The sequence below is a fragment of the Hippoglossus hippoglossus genome, chromosome 8 (assembly GCF_009819705.1).
Source record: "Hippoglossus hippoglossus isolate fHipHip1 chromosome 8, fHipHip1.pri, whole genome shotgun sequence".
NCBI classification, from domain to species: Eukaryota; Metazoa; Chordata; class Actinopteri; order Pleuronectiformes; family Pleuronectidae; genus Hippoglossus; species Hippoglossus hippoglossus.
In genome coordinates this window covers 12476102-12499096 of record NC_047158.1, presented here as the reverse complement: position 1 = coordinate 12499096, position 22995 = coordinate 12476102, and the positions used below count along the sequence as shown (strand labels likewise).

General features: G+C 42.2%; 2 protein-coding genes across 3 annotated transcripts in view; both read left to right on the top strand.

Moving 5' to 3' along the window:
* The window catches only part of coro7 (coronin 7), a 100570-nt gene extending 82333 nt beyond the window's left edge, over positions 1-18237 (top strand). The window contains exons 10-28 of one of the 2 annotated variants that reach the window (XM_034593637.1): positions 10398-10452; positions 10876-10933; positions 11001-11146; positions 11250-11348; positions 11434-11538; positions 11646-11805; positions 12112-12287; positions 12433-12541; positions 12812-12898; positions 13049-13191; positions 13354-13458; positions 13877-13962; positions 14083-14224; positions 14306-14395; positions 14883-14999; positions 15111-15246; positions 15344-15435; positions 15551-15637; positions 16104-18237. In XM_034593637.1, the coding sequence (XP_034449528.1) occupies positions 10398-10452; positions 10876-10933; positions 11001-11146; positions 11250-11348; positions 11434-11538; positions 11646-11805; positions 12112-12287; positions 12433-12541; positions 12812-12898; positions 13049-13191; positions 13354-13458; positions 13877-13962; positions 14083-14224; positions 14306-14395; positions 14883-14999; positions 15111-15246; positions 15344-15435; positions 15551-15637; positions 16104-16112 (2002 nt within the window). In that variant the 3' untranslated portion in view covers positions 16113-18237. Of the gene's footprint in view, positions 1-10397; positions 10453-10875; positions 10934-11000; positions 11147-11249; positions 11349-11433; positions 11539-11645; positions 11806-12111; positions 12288-12432; positions 12542-12811; positions 12899-13048; positions 13192-13353; positions 13459-13876; positions 13963-14082; positions 14225-14305; positions 14396-14882; positions 15000-15110; positions 15247-15343; positions 15436-15550; positions 15757-15816; positions 15872-16103 lie in introns of those variants that run through there. The other variant, XM_034593636.1, reaches the window with a different exon arrangement.
* Positions 18238-19055: 818 nt separating this feature from the next.
* Positions 19056-22748, top strand: pam16 (presequence translocase associated motor 16). Its single transcript, XM_034593649.1, has 5 exons — positions 19056-19202; positions 20145-20229; positions 20617-20753; positions 21151-21216; positions 22579-22748. Exons 1-5 carry the CDS (start codon positions 19200-19202, stop codon positions 22666-22668), a joined length of 381 nt encoding a protein of 126 aa, XP_034449540.1. The 5' UTR covers positions 19056-19199; the 3' UTR covers positions 22669-22748.
* Positions 22749-22995: the final 247 nt, after the last annotated feature.

Genomic DNA, 22995 nt, shown 5'->3' with positions numbered 1-22995 from the left:
GTGTGTGTGTGTGTGTGTGTGTGTGTGTGTCACAGAGAGATGAGTCAGATCCACAGTCGCTTGGTACCAGAGACAGAGACACTGCGGCTCTGATAAACTCTGTTAACTAACTCTGATAAAGCCGAAGACACCGTGGAGTCAAAACACGAGCGAATCTTGACTGATGAATGGTTCTCTGTTGAACGCCTCAAGAATATTTCTTTGTAGCTGAGGAGGAATGAGGTTCAAAGTGCTCTCTTTTTATTTATTTTTTCACCTTACCCCTCTCTGGTCGAACCTGTCACTCATTTGCAGACACGTACTCAGGTTTGAAAGAAAAACATGTTTTGTGTCTGTAAATTACAGTTTTTTTATGGTTCTAGCATTTCCAATAATTCTGTCTTGGCTGTCCACGGAGGAAAGTCACACACACACACACACACACACACACACACACACACACACACACACACACACACACACACACACACACACACACACAGGGTCACACATACACCGTAGTACTGACTGGTTTGGATCAACCAGTTTGTGTGAGGTCATGTCAGTGCTATAATTCGAGGGAACTTCCGCCGAAGGGTTGAGCAACATTTGCCAAAGATATTCATCAATAAACGTCCAACTCGTGATATCACAGCTCGGTTATGGCGTCAGTTGGGTATTTGCTCTTTAGCAGTCGAGTATCTGTGTTGAGAGAGAATGCGCGGCCTCTTTAATCTGGCAGGTTTTTAACAGGGCGGTAAGTCGTCTGTCGAGTTTGTTCTTTGGTGGGTTGCGTTCTTAAAGTCGACTTCAGTTTGTGAAGGACACATCAGCAACAGGTTGGACTTGTGGTTTTTCCACGGTAGGAAAGAAAGACTGGAGTTTACCCAAGACTGACATCACCTCCGATCTGTTAAATAAAAATCTGTTTATAAAAACTGACTGAGCTCACAGTTTGATCATTACTTTTAAGTTATGCCTCTGGTATGCGGCATAATTACTGTGCAAGACACAATGTCCACGGCTGATTTAGAGCATGAAACTGCTATTTTCTGGTTTCTTCACAAGATTTAATGAGATTTATCTGGAATATTATTGGTCAAGCACTGATACAGATTAACATTTGCTGAAATGCATCATATCATCAATAACGTATTTTCCATCTGATTTTTAATGGTTTTATAAATTCCACAAAAGTTTAATTTAGAATTAAAATCCGTGTGTGTGTGTGTGTGTGTGTGTGTGTGTGTGTGTGTGTGTGTGTGTGTGTGTGTGTGTGTGTGTGTGTGTGTGTGTGTGTGTGTGTGTGTGTGTGTGTGTGTGTGTGTGTGTGTGTGTGTGTGCTGAAGAGAAAGATATTAAAAATGAAAGGGGACTTCTAAATTAAAAAGCCAAGAAGCTTCCAGACGTTGCAGGGCTTGTGTCAGTGTGATTTTCTTTTTTCGGAAATCATCTTCTGCCTCATTAGCTCAGATTCTGTTGAAGTCCTAATGCTGGCTGACAGTCCATCAACTTCCAGTTGAAAGCAGAAAACAGGTCACTGTTTCCTCACTTCCTGTTCTACATGTGTAACTCTGTCTGCCTTTCGTGCTTCCAATGCGACCGTGACGGGAACTGGACTTTCCTCAGGTGGCCCGGCAGCAGAGAGGGTTGCCGCGGTCGTGACCCTCGCACTTTCTCGCACTGTCTCCTGCTCCTCACTTCCTCTCTCGTCTGTCGTGTGAGGCGGTCGCGGCTGCTGAACGGTTCCCAGGCCCCCGCCGACAGGTCATTTAATGGTCATCTAGCCCGGGCCCTTGATGCTGGACCCCGGGGTTAACGCGGAACGCATCTCTTCCGGGGCTCCACAGATGACAACAAGCAGCAGACTTCACAGACGCAAACCCAAACTCAAATGCATGACAACATGTGAACGAAACCTGCTATGTGTTTTCTCATTTGCATTTTTAAAGATTTATGTTTCCTATTAGTAGCCTCACACCTTTAGTCTATATACCATGACACCTTCACGCCCACCCACGTTCTACGACAGCCCAGCCCCCACACGTGTCTACACTTCAGCCCTGAGTCTGAGGTCTCCTGCCAGTTTATGGCCAGTGTCCTCGCTGCTTTATAGCTCTGCAGTCTGGACCAGTTTACCACATTTATAGGTCTGCCTGAGTGTTTGTGAGTGTGCGAGTCCGCATCAGCGTGTGTCCTTTTGGAGATGAGTCTCTAATTTCTCTTATTCATCTTAGACAAGTAGAAATGGGTGTAATTATCTGCTCAGCAAGTTGAAGGCCTGGTTTTCTCTCTCTGTCTCCTCTTGTTAAAAATACAGATTGGGGTTTTCATTTTTTAATGTCGCCATTATGCAAAACAGCTGCACCGTCCATCATGTGGTCAGACTACGCTGTTTGTTAAGTTGTCATGACTTGTCTATTATACTGCAAGAGGATGTTTTTCCACACATACTTGACATTTTGTAAAGCTGTGTTATGTGGCTGACGCAGTTTGGGCCGTCTTGTTGCGGTTTCACTGTTTTCAAAGCAGAACGGGATTAACTGAGAGATGTGCTGCTCTGATTGGGGCTCCCTGTGTCCCGTTCAAGGTGGGAATGTTATGTTATGGGGATTAACATCTGTGTAAAAGGGAGAGCCGTAATGGACGTAGACGCTGTTGTGTTACATGTCACGCGTTTGATTCCACAACGCCAGTATGCTATGGAACTTCACTTTCAGGGGGTGTCAATATGCCGGCTTGTTTAGTTCAGTGTGACAAGCAAAAGCAGGAGCCAGTGTGAAGCTGCAGCTGCTCTGACGACAAGTTAGACTAGTGATGAAGTTCTGTTCTGTTTCTTTAGGACAGAAATGATTTTACTGCTGAAGCTGTTATCTTTTTCCTTTTGGCAACTTTGCATCTGGTCCTATGTGGAACTCTGAGTGTGTGGGTGTCTGAGGGTTCACAGTGCAGAACTGTTGACATGGGACGCAGTCAGTTTAATTAAATCCTGAGCATGCGTGTGTGCACATGCATCTGTGCCACTATACGTACTTGTGTGTGTGGTGGTTGTCAGGGGCCAGAGGATGGGGCCCAGTGAAGTGAGGAGAGAGGGGAGAGTAGCCGCTTGGCAGCCCATCTAAGAGCCTCATCACTGGGGTTCAGACACGGCCACAGCTGGCCCCTCAACCAACAATCCTGGCTTTTCTTCCCCTCTCAGGAACGCACCACGTCAACTCTAATTCCCTTCTAATGAACTGGCTACTGGAGGTAGCTGGGCAGGCAGGTCCAGCAAACTTATTAAACACACACACACACTGAAGAAAAAAAAAACTCTCTCTGTGAGGAAAGTATATTTAACTTTAGTCCATTTCACTGCTCAGCTGGGCAACTGTGCAGCTCGTCTCAAGAGCCTGCTGAGGATCCTTGAACTCATCGTGACTTTAACTATATTCCGCACGGCCCCAAACAGAGATGTGTTTTAGCCTTTAAGACCGTATATGAAGAACTTCAGGGTCCTCAATGTCTGCATGTGGCTTTTCTTTCATTTCATTGCATTTAAGTCTTAACAGCTTTTGTGCACAGATTTTGAAAATCCTCAAAGACTTTGATTTACACAAAAAACGTGTATATTACCCTATGATGAAGTAGTTGTATAGTAGCTGGAACTTCCTGCTCAATTGGTACAATGGGAACAAAACTTAAATATATAAATGTTTTATCACCAGTTCTATGTTTCTATATTGATGTACATGTTTATTATTTGTTATATTCACACAGTAGCATGTTTTAAAGGTTAAAATAAAAAAGAGCAACGCCTTACTAGAAGTTTTCTGGCTATGCAGACTTGACAATACAGTTCTGGGAAACTGATTAATCTTTTCTTGGGAATTTTTTATCCAGATGGTTAGAAGACTGGATTCTGAAAAATATATGCAGAATTTGTTCGTGGGTTTTTGAAAATTTAAAAATGCATTTATTCATTGGATATTCTTAACTCTATTATTTCAATGCAATGCCAAAGCATGAAAGGTTCAAACAGGGTAAATGGAAATCAAGATGCTAAGCTGCAATGTTATGCATTCTTATGCCCCAAATACAAACTGGGAAATGAAATTAATTTGGACAGTGAAAGTCCAGTGTAAGTGCCATGTAGTGTTCGATCACTCTGAGCTGAAGCCTGAAAGGGAAGCCACCCTCGCTCTGACCCTGTGGTGGATCTTCTGTGGTGCGGCCTTTGGAGCTCCGATGCCGCTTATGGCCACATTGATACACGTTTACATGGCACAAGTGCGAAGGTTTGATTGCTTTGTGAACTAGTGAGTTTACAGAGGTGACAAAGTTCATCAGCTGTGATACACTGTTTGTTTAGAGTTGTCATTTTTTGTGCTGGATTGTGATGCTGCGGAGTTTGAGAGGACTTCCGCTGCCAAACCATTAGTTGGTTGTTTAGTGGATCTTTTCCACGATCTGAAATTCTCACTCTAGTCTCCTTGGAGAGAATGTCTCTTTTATATTTCACATCTTTACAGAACAAAACCATCTCCAGGATTTACCATCCCGGAGATGGTTTTGTAGGTCCGGTGCTGTTTCATTATGAATCCCCCTCTTAATCACCAGTGGATTATTCCGCACCAGTCCTCCCATTGTCGGAGAGATGTGAACACCCATCGGCCTGCAGCGCAAGTGTGCTTAAAGCCATTAGCTGTGTCCAATGTCCTTATACAAGAGTAATAACGCTGAAACAGAAAGTGTGTTGTATCACAGGAAACAATTACAGGAAGACGGCAGGGTTATCAAAGGAATAAACGGATAATCTGGTCATATGAACTCTCTTCATCAGATAGGGATGATGAAAATAACCTCAACAATAAAAAAACATGTGCTTCAATGGTCATACTTTTAAATCAGAGAGAGATACAGCTGTTTAGTTACAGCAGTTCAACACACCAAATATTTTTACTAATTAATTTCCATGCTACAACAGATCCGTTATAAATCTGCTGCTTATTGTGTGTATGTGTGGGGACCATAATATGAGGCCTTGAAAACCATACCTTCATCCCTCCCTTGTAAATTTAGACAACCTTAACTTTTCCCTCAAGATTTATCAGTGGAGTCAGAATTATAATTTGTCCTTTAGTTTGGTTTTTAACCAAATCTCTGCTAAATGAATGACGTCCCCATCTCCCCTCCAAAAAATAACATTAGAAACAAATGTGTTTATGTTTAGAGTATTTAAACGAAACCTTGACAACTCGTTCTAATATTTGCATGATAACAAAGAACAAGGATCAGATGTGCAGATGTTAATCATAAAAACATCTGTATTGGATACAAAATCTGGTGTTAGGCACTTGTGAGAGAACTTGTGAGAGATGGACATTGAGTTTGTGACAAGTTTGTTAGAAGCTTCTATTTAGAGCTGATTGTAAAATGATGTTATTGGTTTATAAGTGATGATGTCAAGAAATCGTGTACGCTGACTTTTTCCTAAATATGAAAACACAAGAAGAGATTCAGAAACACAGGGAATCAATGTAGTACCCACATTCTTCCACATTCCCAAGTAACTTTCTGTCAGATTCCAGTTAATCACAATTATTTAAAGACAATATTTCACCAGGATTGTGAAGTATCGCCTCTAAATGCCCTTATACAAAATAATCCTGCTTAAACTTCACCAGATAAGACCTTGGCTGTTATTGAATTCGACGAGTGTGGGAAAAGAACATTGACCTCATGTTTTATCGGAATGACTGGGGTGACCACTGTGCTCTCTCACACTTGACTTGAGATCTGCAACAACACGTCCACTGTTTTTGCTGTGACCCACCAGTGTGATAATTCAAACATAATTATATGGCCAAAGCTTCAGGCTGAGATCAGGAGTCGCCTCTGGCCAGTGGGCCGCCAGAGGCCGGCTGGTACAGCTAGACGAGCTGCAGGCTGCGGAGGCAGGGAGGCTGATAAAGTGGACTGTTGGAGTTCACAGTTCTGCAGACCCTTCACCCTAAGTGATAGCACAGCAGCGCTCGCTCACTCCCACTGATTGGGATGACATAACCAGGGGACTGATAAACAGGAGAGAGGGGGAGGGAAACTAAAATAGAGTGAGAAGTTAATAAAGCTGAGGTCATACAAGACTGATTTCCAAGTATGTGTTCCGAGTTAGTTATTGACCAAATCAAGAGAAATGTGCCTGATTGCCAGGTGACATCAGTTTTATTTATATAATTCAGTAAAACAAAGCAACACAACATCCTCTATACAGACGAAGAATGGTAAGAGCGCATACCTGGGCCGAGACCCAATAGTCAATCAGGCTGCACCAAATTTCACACACTCATAGAAATCAGTCTCCTAAATATGACAGATTATCAGCCTCCTGATCGAGATCTGTACCAAAATGTTATGAGACCCTCCTTGACCCATACCGCGTCCTTCCGTTCTGTGGTAATCCGTTAAGTAGGTTTTGCCAAATCTTGCTCACAAACAAACAAAACCACACTGCCCAAATGCACCCTCTGTCTTTCTTTTCTACTTTGTGAGCAGCTCCGACCTGACGACTGGAGCGTGTTGTTCTGTCCACCGTCTGTCCGTCACAGTCAGGCTGGCTGCTCTAGAGGCCATGAGCTCATACAAGAAAGAAAGGACCCTTTGACTGATACTGATCTGGTCCTACAGCTGCTGGGGCTCAACTCATAACCTTATACCTCTGCAGGCTGCTTTCATTAACTCCACCTATACTCCATCTACACTGTGTATAATACACTACTGTGTCTGGATGTACCCATATGTGCTTATACATGTATGGAAGTATGTGTTCATGTGTGTGCAGTTTTTCATATTTCGCGTGCTTGAGCATGTACAGCATTTTCTTATTTAATATGAATCTGAAGGGATATTTTCTTGTGTGTGTGTGTAGTGTAGTTTTTGCCAACACACATATACTCACACATCACTCCTGTATTTGTCTGTCATCCACATATTAATTTGTCTGCCCCTCCATCAGTCAGTTATTCCACTATCTCCTACATGATCATACCACAACACATTCTCATAATCATAACATACGTGGAGTGACTCAGATCCACGCACACACACAAACGCACACATGTGCGCACAAGAGTAATATGCCCACCGTATCTGCGGGTGCTGAAGGCTGCTGTCATGGGCAGAGGGTCATTTTATGATGTGTGTTTTGGTGTGTGTGAGAGAGTCGGTGTGAGGCGATGGCAGACGAGGCAGGACGTGAGCTCTCTTCATTTTTCTGATTTGTCTAAACTCCGATTGGAGCCGAGGGCCAGAAACAGACTGAAGCCAGGGGGAATTTTCAAAGAGCATCAGGCGGCTTGTTGCAGCGTGTTGGACGAGTTAGAAAGATGTGGAGATGCCGGTGGGTGCAGATAGATGATATGACACTGGGGGAACTATCCTCGTTTTGAGGAGTAAAATCTTTCAATCTGTTCTGTTATTCACGTGTTCATGTCTTTCCTTCTATCTTTTTCTCTCTTTCTTTTTTGTACTCCATCACTCACTTTTTGTCATTATTATTTCAACACTACACATAACACATGTGTGCTTAACCCGCTAGTCACACACCGCTGAAAAAGCTTATGTCTGGATTACACACACACTCAGTCACACACACTCACACGTCTGTTTACAGCCTCTTTCATTCATAATCAGACCATGTGATCCAGATCTTCACAATAAGCTTGGTCCCTAACTTAGCATAACTCTTTGCTGGAATGAGTAAATGTGCACATACTTCATTAAGCTGTACTACTAGCAGATTTATGTTTGCTTTTACATCTATGTGAGTAAAAATATGTGCTCTCATGCACGTGTATGTGTTTCTGTGTGGGAAAGTGGGCTGGTGGTGAGGTGGAGCATGAAAGCGATGGTAAACAGAGGCTTTTATCAGTGATAAAACTCCACTCCTATTATGTGGCTGTTTGACTTGTTGCACGTTTACTGTGAGAAAAGCAGAGATAAGGCGTCGGAGAAATAATTGGGACTGGAGGCACAAAGAGAGCGGTGGGTGCAAGGTGGTAGTGCTGGTAAGTCGGAACGAGAAGGGAAGACGGGCAGCGAGAGGGGTGTGGGAATGGAGGTGTTTAGGGACTCCCTGTGGACTGACTCCGACATGGGAACACGCAGCCGTCCTAACGAAGTGTGGCCGCCGCTCGCTGACTTCACAGGCCTGGGACACTGGGGGAGAGGGAGGGATGTTGAAGGGAAGAGGAGGCAGGTCTGCAACAGGTCCAGTTTTCTGATAAGTCAAAGATCCTGAAGTAAAGAGGATGAACGGGACGATAGAGTTAGGGAAGCAGGGAAAGAGGCCTTTAGGTACTTCAAGTTTTTAATATGATATAAACATCTCAGTGGAACAAAACATCAAAATAGTCTTTTAGAGAACTATACACATTGCATAATAGATTCATCATTGAATCAACTCAAGAGTTTTGTCCTATTTGGACATATTTGGTTAAAATGATGCTGCTCCAGGCATTTTTCCCCTTTTTATGCAAAAAATAACAAGGCAAAAAAACACAACTTGTTTGTGCCTTTGCAACTTTGGTTCAGTGAATTGTGCACTCGTTCTCTTTTTCCTGCTGTAGTTCGTTTCTTATTTAAGGTTAAACTGAAGACCCACACACTGACTTTTGACTTTTGTCTAGTTATTTTTATTCACTTTTTTACAATTCATTTTTAGCTTATTTTATTCTTGTACTTCTCTTTGTGCTGCACTTTGTTTTAAATGGGCTTCATAAATAAACTATACTTGGGTGGGTGTGATAAGGGGTTGAAGTTGCACAAAATTTACAATTATAACCATCTGTTGCATCTTGTATTTCAGTTTCCCTTGTAAATAAAGTATATTTTAAGACTTTACAATTTTTTTTTAAATACTTTAAAATCACATTTACAAAGTAATATTTAATTTCCACATGGCCGACTAGTTTATTAATATATCTTTCACCTTTGCAGTCATGAACAACACTCAATCTCTTCTCCGTCTGTTACGGCAAAACTGCCAAGAAATATCACTTCCCAAAATGTGACAAAAGAGTCAAATAAACAAGATCCCCGTCTTCGGAAGATATAAGTGAGCTGAATAAAGAATGTGAGCTATAATAACCTCAAACTTGTGGCAGACATTTTTTAGGTAATCCTGAATTTGTGTTGGTTTTGTTAAAATATGAAAAACTCTCTCACATGTGCACAGTGCTAACCCTCGCCTGTCATCATGCGCCGTCACTGAAGATACCCAAACTTAGTCTGTCATTATATCGTCATTATCCCGTCGTACTCTGTACATTACATCACTGCTCTGCCATTCCTTCTCGATGTGGTGGCAGCCGAGTGGCGTTCCCCAAAGAAAAGCAGCAGACACAAGTTCATCACTGGAACTGTAATATCCACTTCACTCAGCCTCTGGGCCTGGGATGTGAAGTGGATGGATCGGCCGTCGCCCTATCCACTTCACTCAGCCTCTGGGCCTGGGATGTGAAGTGGATGGATCGGCCGTCGCCCTCTGTCCCTGCCCCGGAAAAAACAATACAGCCCAGTGACTCTCAAAGGTGAAGAGAGGAAAGAAGGGAGGGACAGAGCGAGTATGAATGAGAGGATGAAATGGTGAATAAGTGAGATTTGCCAGCATTGCTTGTGTTTGTTCAACTATTTCTCCAAGCCACGATTTCTTGTTTGGTTTAATTACTCCAACCAATAGTATCCCCCCCCCCATCTGGATTAAAGCTTCCTCATCCGTCAATCTTCTTACCTCAAATCCTAAGAGGAGGCATGTGAATGTGTCAAATCAATTTGCCAATAGACAGAAAATTAATCAACAAATATCAAGCAAAAGTTCTCTGGTCTAGTTCTTAGTTTTTTGGACAGTTACATGAGCAAATGCCACCTAAGAAACTATGATGAAAAAGAAGATATAAGTATAAAAGCATCGATATAAATAAAAACATAAATAGGGGCTCTACTCTCTGTTCACAACCATTTCCACTGACCTGTTCTTATCGTGGCAGCTGAGAACACAATCCATCTTTTATGACATATACCGTCCATGTAGCCCAGCGTGTTTTCATTGGTCCTGCTTTAGTCGTGATGGATGATTTTCTCATTTTTCTCTTGACTGAAATCAACAACAGATCGATAGTTAATAAAAAAGAATTGTGGGCTGCACTCGTGGATTTGCCTCATTTGCTGTGTTGAAGTCCATTTGATAAAATATCCACATTGGGACATCGCCACTGTTGCCCTAAAGGTGAGCCAACTGCTCCCTCTCGTGGCGTCTTTGTGAAACTTCAACCTATAGACACTGACATATTAGAGAGGGTGCAACATCAATGTACTGAACCGAGTTTTAATGTCTCCTTCTCATTTCTGCCCTTCTCCCTCTCTTGTCTTTTTGCCCTCAGGACGCTGATCCCTCTGTTTGATGAAGACACTGGTTTGCTCGTACTGGCCGGACTGGTAAGATTTAGATTTGTTCTCCTCTCTAAAATTCTGTCAGGTGATAGAATTGGGTTAAGATGGAAATGTTGCATATTTATGCCTGGAGGTTTTCATAATAATAATCTAATAAACTTTATTCACATAGCACTTTTCTTAACAATGTTACAAAGGCCTTTACAAGGAAGAAACAATGACAACACAACAATGTAAATATTAATAATTTGTAAAAGCTTTCAGAAGGGATTTAAAAGAAGGGTTAGGGTAGTCTTGACAGTTATTTAATTTAAAGGTTAGCTGTCATTGCTGCAGTTTATTCCTCCTCTGTGCGGATAATAATCTTGGAGTGAGAGGAGATGAACGGGACAGGTTCTCTGATTTATTACGTAAACGGTCACACTTTATGTGTTGGTGTCTGATTGAGTGTCGCTCTGTTCGCCTCAGGGAGACACAGCGATTGATTGCTTCGAAGTCTCTTCCTTTGAGCCGCTCCTCTCTCCAGGTAAGTGCAGCTCATCTGTTATCTGTCTGCTCAGAATTAGAGTTACTCATCCTCTCCGTCCCTGTAGTGAGCCACTGTATTGTGGATAACCCAACACGAGGCGTTGCCGTGGTTCCCAAACTGTCGTTGGATGTGATGTCCTGCGAAGTGATGCGTGTGCTGCAGCTGACGGACGGCTGCATTGTGCCAGTCAGCTATCAAGTCCCTCGCAAGGTGAGCGCTCGGACGTGAAACCCCCGAGCTGTCCTGTAGATGTCTGCATGTTGGTTTCCATGCAGGCTTATTTGCGTCCGTGTGTTTCTGTGCTGCTCCCCAGCGTTCGGGCCAGGAGTTTCATGACGATCTTTTCCCAGACACAGTGGGTGCTACTCCCTCCATGTCTGCAGAGGAGTGGTGGCAGGGAGGGAACAAGCAGGTAACGGTTCTCTTTGGCCACAACAAGTTGATCCAGTCTTCAAACCGTGCGGACGCCTCAAACAACGAGCTCTGTTTGTCCCCAGGTGGAGAAAGTCAGCCTCAACCCAGACCGAGGGCCCAAACCAAAGGCTGCAACGGTAAAACAGATGCCTGCAAAGAAGGAGGTGGTCAGTGTGGGGAGCAAAGAGGCAAGAGATCTGTTTTTTGTTGAATGGTTTTGCAACAGGTCTAAATCTCTACATCACATCATAGTACTGTTGCAGTAGTCAAAACTTGACATTGTACTGTTCTTCAGGATCCGGCTCATGGCTGCTCCACCTCCAGTAGTCCTCTGAGTACTCCCAGCAGCAGCGCAGAGCCGTCCCGCTCTCCCTCCTCCACCTCCGGCCTCTCCTCAGGCTTCCTCCCCAGCCCCAGTGCCAGCCAGAGTGCCAAGGCCATCCAGACCCTGATGGGTATGGACACACACACACACACACACACACACACACACACACACACACACACACACACACACTTCCTCATCATGGTGTCTGGCATCATCAAAAGGTTGTGTCTTAAATATGGTTAATGTGGTAAAAGCACGTGCAGTTTACAAATGAAAAGAAATGCAGGATTATAATCTGTTTCTGTTGCAACATCAACTTCACAGTGGATGTTGCGATTCTTAGGATATTAACCAAGTTTGAAGTTGTTCGGTTTTCAAGTGAATTGTTTGTTTTGTGTCAAATGACAAAATGGAAAAATAATCTCTCGTCCAGGGCCAACCTCCAAGTTTCGCCACATCCAGGGTGCAGTGATGCACCGGGACACGCACATCACTAACATACGTGGTCTCAACCTGACCACACCAGGCGAGTGTGACGGATTCTGTGTCAACCGCCAACGCTTGGCGGTGCCCCTCGCCATCTCTGGGGGCCAGATCGCCATCTTTGAGGTACAGCAGCAGATGGAAATGAAATGTAAAACTATTCATCACAAGTAATGTGATTGCGCTCTCCATTTTTGGAGACGAGTTTGGGAAATGTTCTATGAAAATGTGCTGCATGTGTGTGAGTGAGTGATTCTGTTCCATCCCTCAGCGCTCTCAGCCTGGCAGGCAACCAGACACAGCTCTGCCCACCATCCAGAACTCTGTGAATGTGGCCGACTTCTCTTGGGACCCCTTTGACACACACAGGCTTGTCGTAGGTGAGTCAAATTAACAGTCTAACAAACTTCTATGTTAGACTGTCGCTCAGGCCGTCCCCTAATTGGAAGCTCGGTGGTTTGATTCCCGGCTCCTTCAGTCTGCATGTTGAAGTGTTCTAAATATGCCCCAAATATCCCATTAGTGAGTGAATTTACTCTTTGAGAACTCCTTTATATTTAGAAGCAAATAAAAAACCATTCACCGTTTCCATGTATCTTGGTAAATCTTGAATGTGATTGAACGTATATGTCTGTCTCTGTCTGTGACAGCTGGTGATGATGCTAAGATCCGGGTGTGGCAGGTACCAGAGGGAGGCCTGAAGGAGACCCTGACTAAGCCTGAGCTCATCTTGCGAGGTAGGACCAGGCCCACCCTCTAAAACCACCTCTCTTACTTCCTTCAGATTGACAAACCTGACATACAACACTTAGTGCAGCAATAAATCTCCAATGGGACTTCATTGAAATGATGTACAGTGAACTGACAGGAGATGTGACCCCTCATAGGCCACACAGAGAAGATTTACTCAATCAAGTGCCACCCTCTGGCCAGTGGAATCCTGGTGTCGTCATCCTACGATCTCACAGTCAGACTGTGGAACCTGGAGAGCGGAGACCAGGTCAAAATCCTCACTGGACACCAGGAACAGGTGGGTGACCCAAGACAATGCTAGATGCAAAATAAAGTGCCTGCTAAGTCTTTGGTAGAACTTATTTTCACCTTGAAATGATGCTACTGTGTTTGCACATAATGATGTTTGCTTTCGACTCCTCTTCCTTTTTTCTTACTCTCCATTCTGTTTCATGCTCAGGTTTTCAGTATGGCGTGGAGCCCAGATGGGAAGCTCCTGGCCACAGTGTGTAAAGATGGGAAAGTTCGTATCTATGACCCTCGCAAGTCCACTGCACCTGTGCAGGTACGTACAGCAGAGACATGGTGGCATATCACCACAGAAAATAGATAAGATTTGTCTTTTGGTGTGTATTTACAAGATTGTGAAACAGCCGCAGCTGTAGTCCTCAGCTCTGAGCAACAACAGCAACTGCACATAATAAAAGTCAGTTAAATATTGATGAGGTAACCTGCAGTCTCCACTTATGCACAAGCTATAATTTCATTTATCACTCGTTAAGTGTTGTATTACTTGGTGGAAAAACAACCGCAAAAGCAATAAACCTGTGTGAGTATTTAAAGTGATATGAATAACTCCAGCCCAAAGGCATTAGTCATCTGGAATAACTGCACTAAAATGTTGCTTAACTCTTTAGATTCATGTCTTCTTTCTCTTCCATCAACTCATCTCCCACAATCACACTTTTTGTATCTTTTTGCAGGAAGGCCCTGGTCCCGAAGGCCCCAGGGGAGCTCGTATACTGTGGGTGTGCGAGGGCAAGTACCTGCTGGTGTCAGGATTTGACAGGTACTTGATATTACTAAAGAAAATTCTTTAAGTGGCACTAAATGTATATTTTTATAGAGCAGCAGCGAGTCCGTGAAAAGAGAGAACTTACCGCTGATCCCTCTTGTCCTTCACCTGCAGTCGCAGTGATAGAATACTCTGCCTGTACTCCCCTGACTCCCTGTCCTCCGGAGCCATCGCCAGCACTCAAGTAGACATCTCCCCCTCCACGCTCATCCCTTTCTATGACCCCGACAACAGCGTGGTCATCCTCACTGGAAAGGTAAATCAAAATAAAACAAAATCAAAGTGTCATTGCAGACAAGAATTACTGATGATCTAATGTGTTTCCTTTGTTTTCCAGGGTGATACTCGAGTGCACGTTTATGAGATCGTCACTGAAGAGCCGTACTTTATGGAATGCAGCAGTTTTATGGCTCCAGAGCCGCTGAAGGTACCGAGCTGACCTCACTCTTTTAATCATATTTACATCCACCAGGAAGTTTGTGTTCTCAACGCTGCCTGTATGTTTGTTGGTTTGTTTGTGTAAGTAAGTTTACGGACAGATCACCACAAAACTTGGTGGAATGAAAGAACCGATTACATTTTGGTGTGGATCCGGATCCCGGGGCTGATCCAGGATTAACATATTTATAGCATATATATATATTAGCATTTTCTTTTATTTCCATTGAAGTTTAGTGCCGATCCAAATAAAAATCCAGATCTAGAGAATTTCAATGTGGTTTCATAAGGGGATTGTTCGGCCGTGGCAGAGTTATGGACTCTACTGAGTGCTATTCTATTTTTTTAATATTTTGATTCATTACTTCATCATACATTCATACACCTGCATACATGGACAGCCGAAGTTCTATAGTTAATCCTCCTTAAAACATTTGTGATGATGTACGTGGTCTCTGACACTTTCCTGTCCGCAGGGCTTGGCCTTTCTCCCAAAGACAGAGTGCAGTGTGCGTGAGGTGGAGATAGCTGTAGGTCTAATGCTCACCAAGACAGCTGTAGAGCCTGTCGCCTTCAGAGTGCCACGGGTCAAGGTGAGCCAACTGCGCCGCCTAGAGGACACATGGGAATACTACAATGGGGAATATAGTTCTCTCCTTCTTTACCATAACTGCCTCCTCTGTGTGTCTGCTGTGGGTCTTCAGAAAGAGTTTTTCCAGGATGATGTGTTCCCTGACACGGCAGAATGTTGGAAACCAGCCCTGACCGCCTCCGCCTGGCTCTCCGGCTCCAACGGCAAACACAATAAGATCAGCCTGAAGCCCAAAGACATGACACCAGGTGAGGACACTGAGCAGAGAGTCTGTCTAGATGAAGATACCTACCTCTTCAGTCATGTCCGAGTATTTATTTTTATTTGGTACTTACTTTTTCTCAGTGAGCAAAGCCCCCAAAGAGGCTCCGGTGAGGAAATACATGCCCTCGTCTTTCTACCTGGAGGAGAAGACAGATGAACAGAAGAAAGACGAGGTGAAGATAAACGAAAATACAGTGTTGTTGTGTTTCTGCTGTGTGTTGTGCTATCCAGTAAATCTACCATGTCAGTCATCTGTTTATATATTAACATACTCCCCGTGTGACCCAGCTGCTCAGTGCCATGGTGGCCAAACTGGGGAACATGGACGATCCGCTGCCACAGGAGTCGTTCGAGGGGGTCGACGAGGACGAGTGGGTAAGTGAACGAGATGGAAACGACGGAAAATTTGTCTTGTATTTTTCAGTATTTCTATTCTCCATTTTTAAGTTATTGATCTTAAACTAATGAGGGTGCAATAACTCTAATGACATTTGATTTGAAGTGTAGTGATGTCAGCTTTTATTCAGGAGCCCACAAACCTTTATGACTATGAAATTATGGAATAGGTTTTGTTGTGGCTGAAACTAATAATACAACATTAATGTGATTATTTTCACATCAAGATGTAAAATCACAAAAAAACCAGATCAAAATTATGACTTTTGTGGAAAATTGTGCTCCACCATAATGCATTTCTTTAAAATTATATTCAAAAATGTAAAGTGTGGTTTGGAGAACTTGTCAAGTCAGGATATTTAGTCCGTAGAGACCAGTGGGATCTTGAGGTTAATGTGAAATCAGTGGAATTTCTTCATCCTCCTGTGACCTCTCTGTCCTTCAGGATGACTAAAGGGGGGGCGTTGTCTCGCCTTTGGTCCAATCGTGGTGCCAAAAAACGGCGTGGAGGGACCAGTCTTGTGCAACAGTGCCACCCAGAACGCCTCAGCCTACCGCACAAATAACAAATACTGCACAATGTGAACAAATCTTCAGCCAAGTCGACCAATAAAACACCTCCTGACATGATCACTGTATGTATCACAATATCCGTTCAGGTTTGAAAAAAAATCAAATGTCACAATGTGTAGCTGATGTTGATCATATCAAACTTAATGAAATGTGATATGCCAATTTTTTTCAATGGGGGATTATTAGATATTACAAAAATCACTCTGGGATGAATTTGATTTATAATAGCTTTCCAATGATTATGTAAACTGCAAATTGATGTCACACTGTTACTGATATTTAGGAGGGGGGGAAATTGTTGTACTGTTTTATCATGTGGGAATAATAGAAATCATGTGTCAGAAAAGCTCAAACATATTTCTGGTCAGTGCAAGGTGACTTCATAGCAATAATACTTCTGCTTTACGCTACACTAGTTAACTCTCAGTAAATGAAAACCATAGACTGTAAATAAAGATGGACGACATGTTTCAACTTCCTTCCAGGATCCAGGCGATACACAAGGTCGACCAATCACGAGTCTCAGTTGTCAATCGTGACTTTTCAGCGCGTTTTTTTATCATCATATAACTAATTGAACCAAATTCAACAGACAAATGAGAACTTGAACATACATCAGTGCAATAAGAACTACCTAAAGTGACAGAAACCATATTTGAGAAAAACAATTATTGCGATGTAGACTATTTAGTTTAATCCATGTCCCATTCATCAACATGGAGGAAGTTGGGTTCAAGACCTATACCGCGGCTGACCACCGGGTGGCGATCGAGACATTTTGGCTTCATGTCGTCCATCTTCTTATACAGACTATGGACTACAAACAATGATTTTAAAATAATTGATCGATTAATTGAATAATTGATGAGTATGTTATTCTTGCTCTTGTTAATGTCTGTGGTAAGTGGCCATGTTTTAAGCATGATAACACATTCTCAGTCGTCGTGATATAAATAACAATGGCGCCCTCTTGTGTCAGGACACCTCCTCGTGTATCGTGTACAACCTCGTAATCTTTGTGGACATTTGCCTCCACGGTGGACCACTCGCTTGCTTCTTCTAGTCACAATGTGTCTATAAAAAAATGTAATACTGCAAAAAAAAAAGGTTGAATGAGGAAATAATATGTGAGCATCTCAAAACACCTTGTCTTCCTGTTCAGTCAGGTCACACACACACAGACACACTATTACTGTAACACGTTCAAGCCTTCAACAGCAAAAACCCCACAGGGGAAACAACAGGGTCCCCAGTGCTCATGTTTGACCATGAACTGGAATTTCTACGTTCACATTCGCGTTTCCTTGTTAGCCAATGTTAACATTAATATGTGATACTGTATTTGTGCCGGTTGGATTTGAATGTTTTGCCTTCCAGAAATAGTGTTATGTATAAGTAAGGGTTAAAGGTAAATAAGAAATGAAATGTTGTTATGCATTGAAGCCAAACCACCTCCTTTTTTAACAGATGATTCTTTCTTTTTTTCTCTGGATGGTGGAGTTTTTTAATCAAATCCTGCTCTTTGGATTTCTGTTTGTTTTTCAGACTGTTCTGGGGATAATCCTCACAGAATTAGCTCTTTTTCTTATCTTAGTAGCAAGTAATCATGGTGTTTAATAAACAATGACATTACAGTATTGATAACGTATACAGCCATAACAGCCATCGTGTTATTTCTAATCCGGGTTACAGCAATATCGTCAATAATCCAGGCGGAGTTTGTTTACGACCTCTGATGGACCGAAGTAACCCGACCAGTTCAGCCATGCATGATCGTGCGCATCATGTTGTACACGTGAACTGCAGGTGTTGTCAGTGCTTGTGCAGCGTAAACTGTGTGTGCTCGTGATATTTGGGTTGGTTTGACTTGCCTTCCATTGTGTTTCAAAAGATCTTCCTTTTTATACAGTGAGTGAAGGGGTGTTGTTGTTTTTTTGTATCACTTGAGTAAAGGTTTGTGGTTTTTTTCCAATCTTGTCTTTCAATAAACACCTTTTGCAATCATTGCCACTTGTCGTGTCATTGGGTCACTTTAACAGACACAGTAAATGAATGGGAGAAAAAATATATATATATTCTAATATTTACTGATCACATAACCTTAAAAGAACATAAATATGTTATTTGTTTCTCATAATGAAACGTTTTAAAGCTGGTACTCTGTGGTTGTATGTAACTGAGTATATTTACTCAAGTACTTAAATCTTAAGGTACTTCTTCTTTACCTCAGTATTGTCTTTTCTTAAACCAAATGCTTTTATTTCACCTGAAAGTGAGAAAATCTGTACCTTTTACTTCACAGCATTCATCTGACAACGACATTTACTAGTTTCAGATTGCAACTTTTATAATTGATTGAGTCACTTTTCATATAAAAATGCTCAACCTTTCATGGCTCCTGCTTCTTTAACGTTGGTGTTCGCTGCTTTCCCTGTTGATTATCTAAATATTTTGTATTTATTTGAAATAATTTTAAAATATGGGCCGGATGTCAGTTGTGACGTCACCTTGGGCCTCGAAATGGGAATTTGTTTAAACTAAACAAATCAAGCAGTTGATCCAGAAAATATCACTATACAAGATATTTCTAAAACTATATCAATAAAGTACTATTTAAACATTAGTGCATCCACAATAATATTATTATTATCTAATATATGATAAAACAACTTTCACATTATGTAGATATTCCAGATTTTTACTTAATACACATTTTACTTGTGATGTTTTTTTAATTGTGGACCCAGTAAAATATGTGAATACTTGCTCCACCACTTTGATAACTGCAGTTTGACTTCCCTGCCGGTGGGTGGCAGTGTCACAAACACCACCGACCACCAGAGTCAACTTGAATCTTTGCGCTAGTGACGCTTCCTTGAACTTTGACCCTTCACTAACCTTCAGTGGTGTACATGTGAGGAGCGTCGCGTCCGAACACTGTCCCCGGACGAGACTTCGCTGCACAGCAATGGTAAGAACACATGTTGTTGTCATCGCAGATACTTTACAGAGGCAGCGGAGAGGTGCTAAGCAGCGTTAGCATGAGCATGAGGTGGAGCTGCTGTGTGTCATGGTCCCGGGTTTAAATGTTCATCCTCGTTACACCAGGAAGCTGCCTCCTCTTCCTCCTCTTCCTCCTCGAGTGAGGAGTTAGGAGTTGATGTGTTAGTTACATCTTGTCCGAACATGGCGGAGGAGCTCATGGAATCGCTGTCGCTGTGTTGACATCAGTAATGAAGGTGTCATTTCATCAGGACCCCAAATTATATCCAGATAACAAGTGTCCGTATCTATAATTATATAGAACTGTCACATTATCATGTCTGTTCAGTGTAAAGACAGATTCCTGCTCCTGAGTGGAGGTTGTGGTTTTATTCTCTTCCTATTAACACTTGATATACAACATGTGTTACAGATCTGAGGCAGTTCCATGATGTGTTTAACCTCCTCTCTGTGTTACACAATGCAGAAACATATATCAATAAGAACTGGACTTTTATTATGTTGTTATTGATTGAAAAATGCATTGTGATCATTGTTGATATAGTTTCTATTGCCCAGTCTTAAAGGTTCAGTGTGTAGAGTTTAGTGACATCTAGTGGTGAAGTAGCATGTTGCAGCTGAATACCCCTCACCTCACCCTCCCCTTCAAAACATGAGAGAGAACCTGTGGAAGCTTTAGTGTCTAGTTTGTCCAGGTTAGACGACCGTAAAAAACATGGGGGCCTCCGTGAAGTATTTAAATATAAAAGGAACAACAATTTGTACAATTCAGATGTTTACACACTGGAGAAAACACACTGGACCCTTTAAATTTCACTTTACATCCTCACACACAGACACCTGCTGCCTCAGTCTGTCTGTGGTCGTCAGTGATGATCGTCTGCTCTTCATGACTGTTTCTTCTTTCTAGGCCAGGTATCTTGCACAGATCATTGTGATGGGGGCGCAGGTGGTGGGACGTGCGTTTGCTCGTGCTTTACAACAAGAATATGCAGGTATGATCTGGAAGCTTAAAGGTTTTGAAGCTGGCATGTAAAACTAAGTAGGTGTAGAAGCATATCGATGGATAGAAAATCATCCAAACATTATTTACGGATTCATTTGATGCTGTTGTTCATCATAGCAAGGGCAAGATAATGTGACTGAAATCATGATTGCGTGTTCAAGTAATCAAATAGATCTTCAAGTAATTACCTGTCTTCTAATGGTGTCAGACTGAATTGTTAATATACAACCAAGTTCATAGAAATATTATAAGTTAATATCTTTCAAAAATAATTTAGCTGAAGTTTTGCTACAGCTCTGCGTTAAGTCATTTTTGCTTTGAGGCTGATCCCGGGTGTGTGACAGTATTTCTGTGCGTTGTGTGTTTTCCCTCTCAGCGAGCCAAGCAGCAGCGCGGGCCAGGGGCCGCTCAGGGCAGCAGTCAGCCGCTGCCACCAGCATCACCGGGATGAGTCTGCAAGAGGCGCAGCAAATCCTCAACCTCACCACGCTCACCCCTGAGGAGATTCAAAAGGTGCAGTCACACTATCTGTCTCTTTGAGGGATTCAAGCACAGTGTTGGTTCTTGGCTTCGGAGCCGTTAACCCCGTTTTAAAATTTGATGCCTCTCCTTGTCTGAAAATCAGTCTGGTTACCAATTAGAAATATGAAACTTATTTGGACTTCAAATGTTAGGGATCGTCATGATGGCTAAATACATGTCTCTGTCAGACACTGCTGTGAATTACAAAGACAGATCTGTGAATAAGATCAGGAACATATGATTTCACATCTGTTTCTTGGTTTATTTTGTGAATTAATTTTACCTTATTTACCTTTTGATGTAACAATAATCAGAAACTTTGTTTTTACAGTGGTGATGGGTAAAAACTGCTTTGTTAACACGAACACTAATGTTTTTGTTCTTCCAGAACTATGAGCATCTTTTTAAAGTCAATGACAAGGCAGTGGGCGGTTCATTTTACGTACAATCAAAAGTAAGTATACTGTCTATTATGATTCAACACAGTTGACTTAACTTAAGTAGTTTTCGCTTTAGCTGCTTTCAGAAATGTACTGAACGGATAATCTCCTGACATTCTCCGGGGGGGCTGTATGTGAGGATGCCTCCGGACTTTCTCCAGAGTTTCTCCTTCCAGCCTCCAAGTAAAAACTCTGGAAAATGTCCGAATGAGCCGATGTGAGAACACAGCAGGAGATGACGTTTGTTACACACGACAGACTCCAAAAAGTAAACAATTATCTGAGGATGAAAAAGCAGTGACACACACGTTGAAGACACAGATGAGCTTTCTGGTGATAATGTCCAACACCAATGTCGATGTGCTGTAAAAAAAAACACATCATCTCTACAGTGGACTTCATACGTTACGTCTGCCTGCTGCTGTGTTGTGAACGTGTCTGAGCAGAGAATCTCCTTCATGTGTGAATTTGCCAAACTCTGGAGAAAGTCCGGACCTAATTCTCCACAGTTCATGTCTGGAAACAGCTTCACGTTGTTCGCACAATGATTTTCAAAAGTGACAGAATGAAGGATTGTTAATGCAGAATGTTATTTGTTCTTTAGAAGAGATTGTAATATGACTGCAATGTTATAATGTTTAATAACCACTAAAGTAGAAAAATGTCTGAAGTTCATCAAACCATAAAGAGCAGAGCATAAATCTTCAAACTCCTCTTCATCAGTGGTTCCCCAGTTCGTTTGCTGCCTGCACCATCTGCTCACAAGTTTATTTCTAATCCTTCAGCCCATGGGACCAAACCATGATCTGAAGTTAAATGTTGGCACAATCTCAGTGACAGTTTTCTAAATTTGACCGACTGCTGCTGAGATGAAACCACTGCGTGCATTTCTTGAAAAATACGTTTTAGTATTTTCACAGAAGATCAAGTGACCGTGTAGAGCTGTACCAAGATAATTCAAATCTTTGCAGTTTTATCTAGTCGACGATCACAATGATCAGATTCCAAGAAAGCATAATTTATTTTTTAAAACACTATCTCCTTTATCCTCGGTGTGTTTTCACCCTCGGGAAGCTTTTTTGAGGCATCTGTTTACTTGTTTTGCTCAAGACATCTAAATAATGACCAGCTCTCTTTCTGCCTTTGTGTCTGTGTTAAATATCAAATTATGACTCATGTGACTCTGAGCGTGAAGGAGAAATCCCCTCTTTGAAGTGAGTCGTGTTAGAAATGAAGTTGTGACTATTTTTATCTCCCACCAACTCCTCTGCGCTCTGGGGGAGCCATGGTGTAATTTGCTTATTTAGAAAAATAGCGCCTTTCCTTTCTCTCAGTGATTATTATAATCGGATGTGTGTGTGTGTGTTTTTGTCTAGGTGGTGCGGGCTAAAGAGCGTCTAGAAGAAGAGCTGAGTATTGAGTCACAAAAACAAAAGCAGCCGTCACAGCAGAATACGGAAACATGAAGTATGAAATGATGTCCGCCCTCTCCTTCCTCCCCCTGTCCTCTGTAAATTATGACCCAATAAAAACCTCCTTTTCTCTAGTCTGGGTTTTGTGGCAGCTTATTGGCAGATAATGTCATTTTAAGACACAGGAGGCTCAAACAATAGTCATAAAAATATGGGTTTATTGTTCTTTTTATAGTTATATTTGTCCTCAAGCGTTATGGTTTTGATCCAAAGCCAAATGTTTTAGCTACTGTTGTTTTGCTGAAACACTGATCACCAAGTGAAAATGCAGCGTATTGACTATTAAACAGAACAATCTGATACAGACGGACTGGATCACAT

What these genes read in the sequence shown, in the direction of transcription:
- pam16 (XM_034593649.1), top strand. An exon ending in TTTACAACAAGAATATGCAG is followed by an intron (nt 20,230 to 20,616) that starts GTATGATCTGGA and finishes TTTCCCTCTCAG; the next exon opens with CGAGCCAAGCAGCAGCGCGG. An exon ending in CCCCTGAGGAGATTCAAAAG is followed by an intron (nt 20,754 to 21,150) that starts GTGCAGTCACAC and finishes TTGTTCTTCCAG; the next exon opens with AACTATGAGCATCTTTTTAA.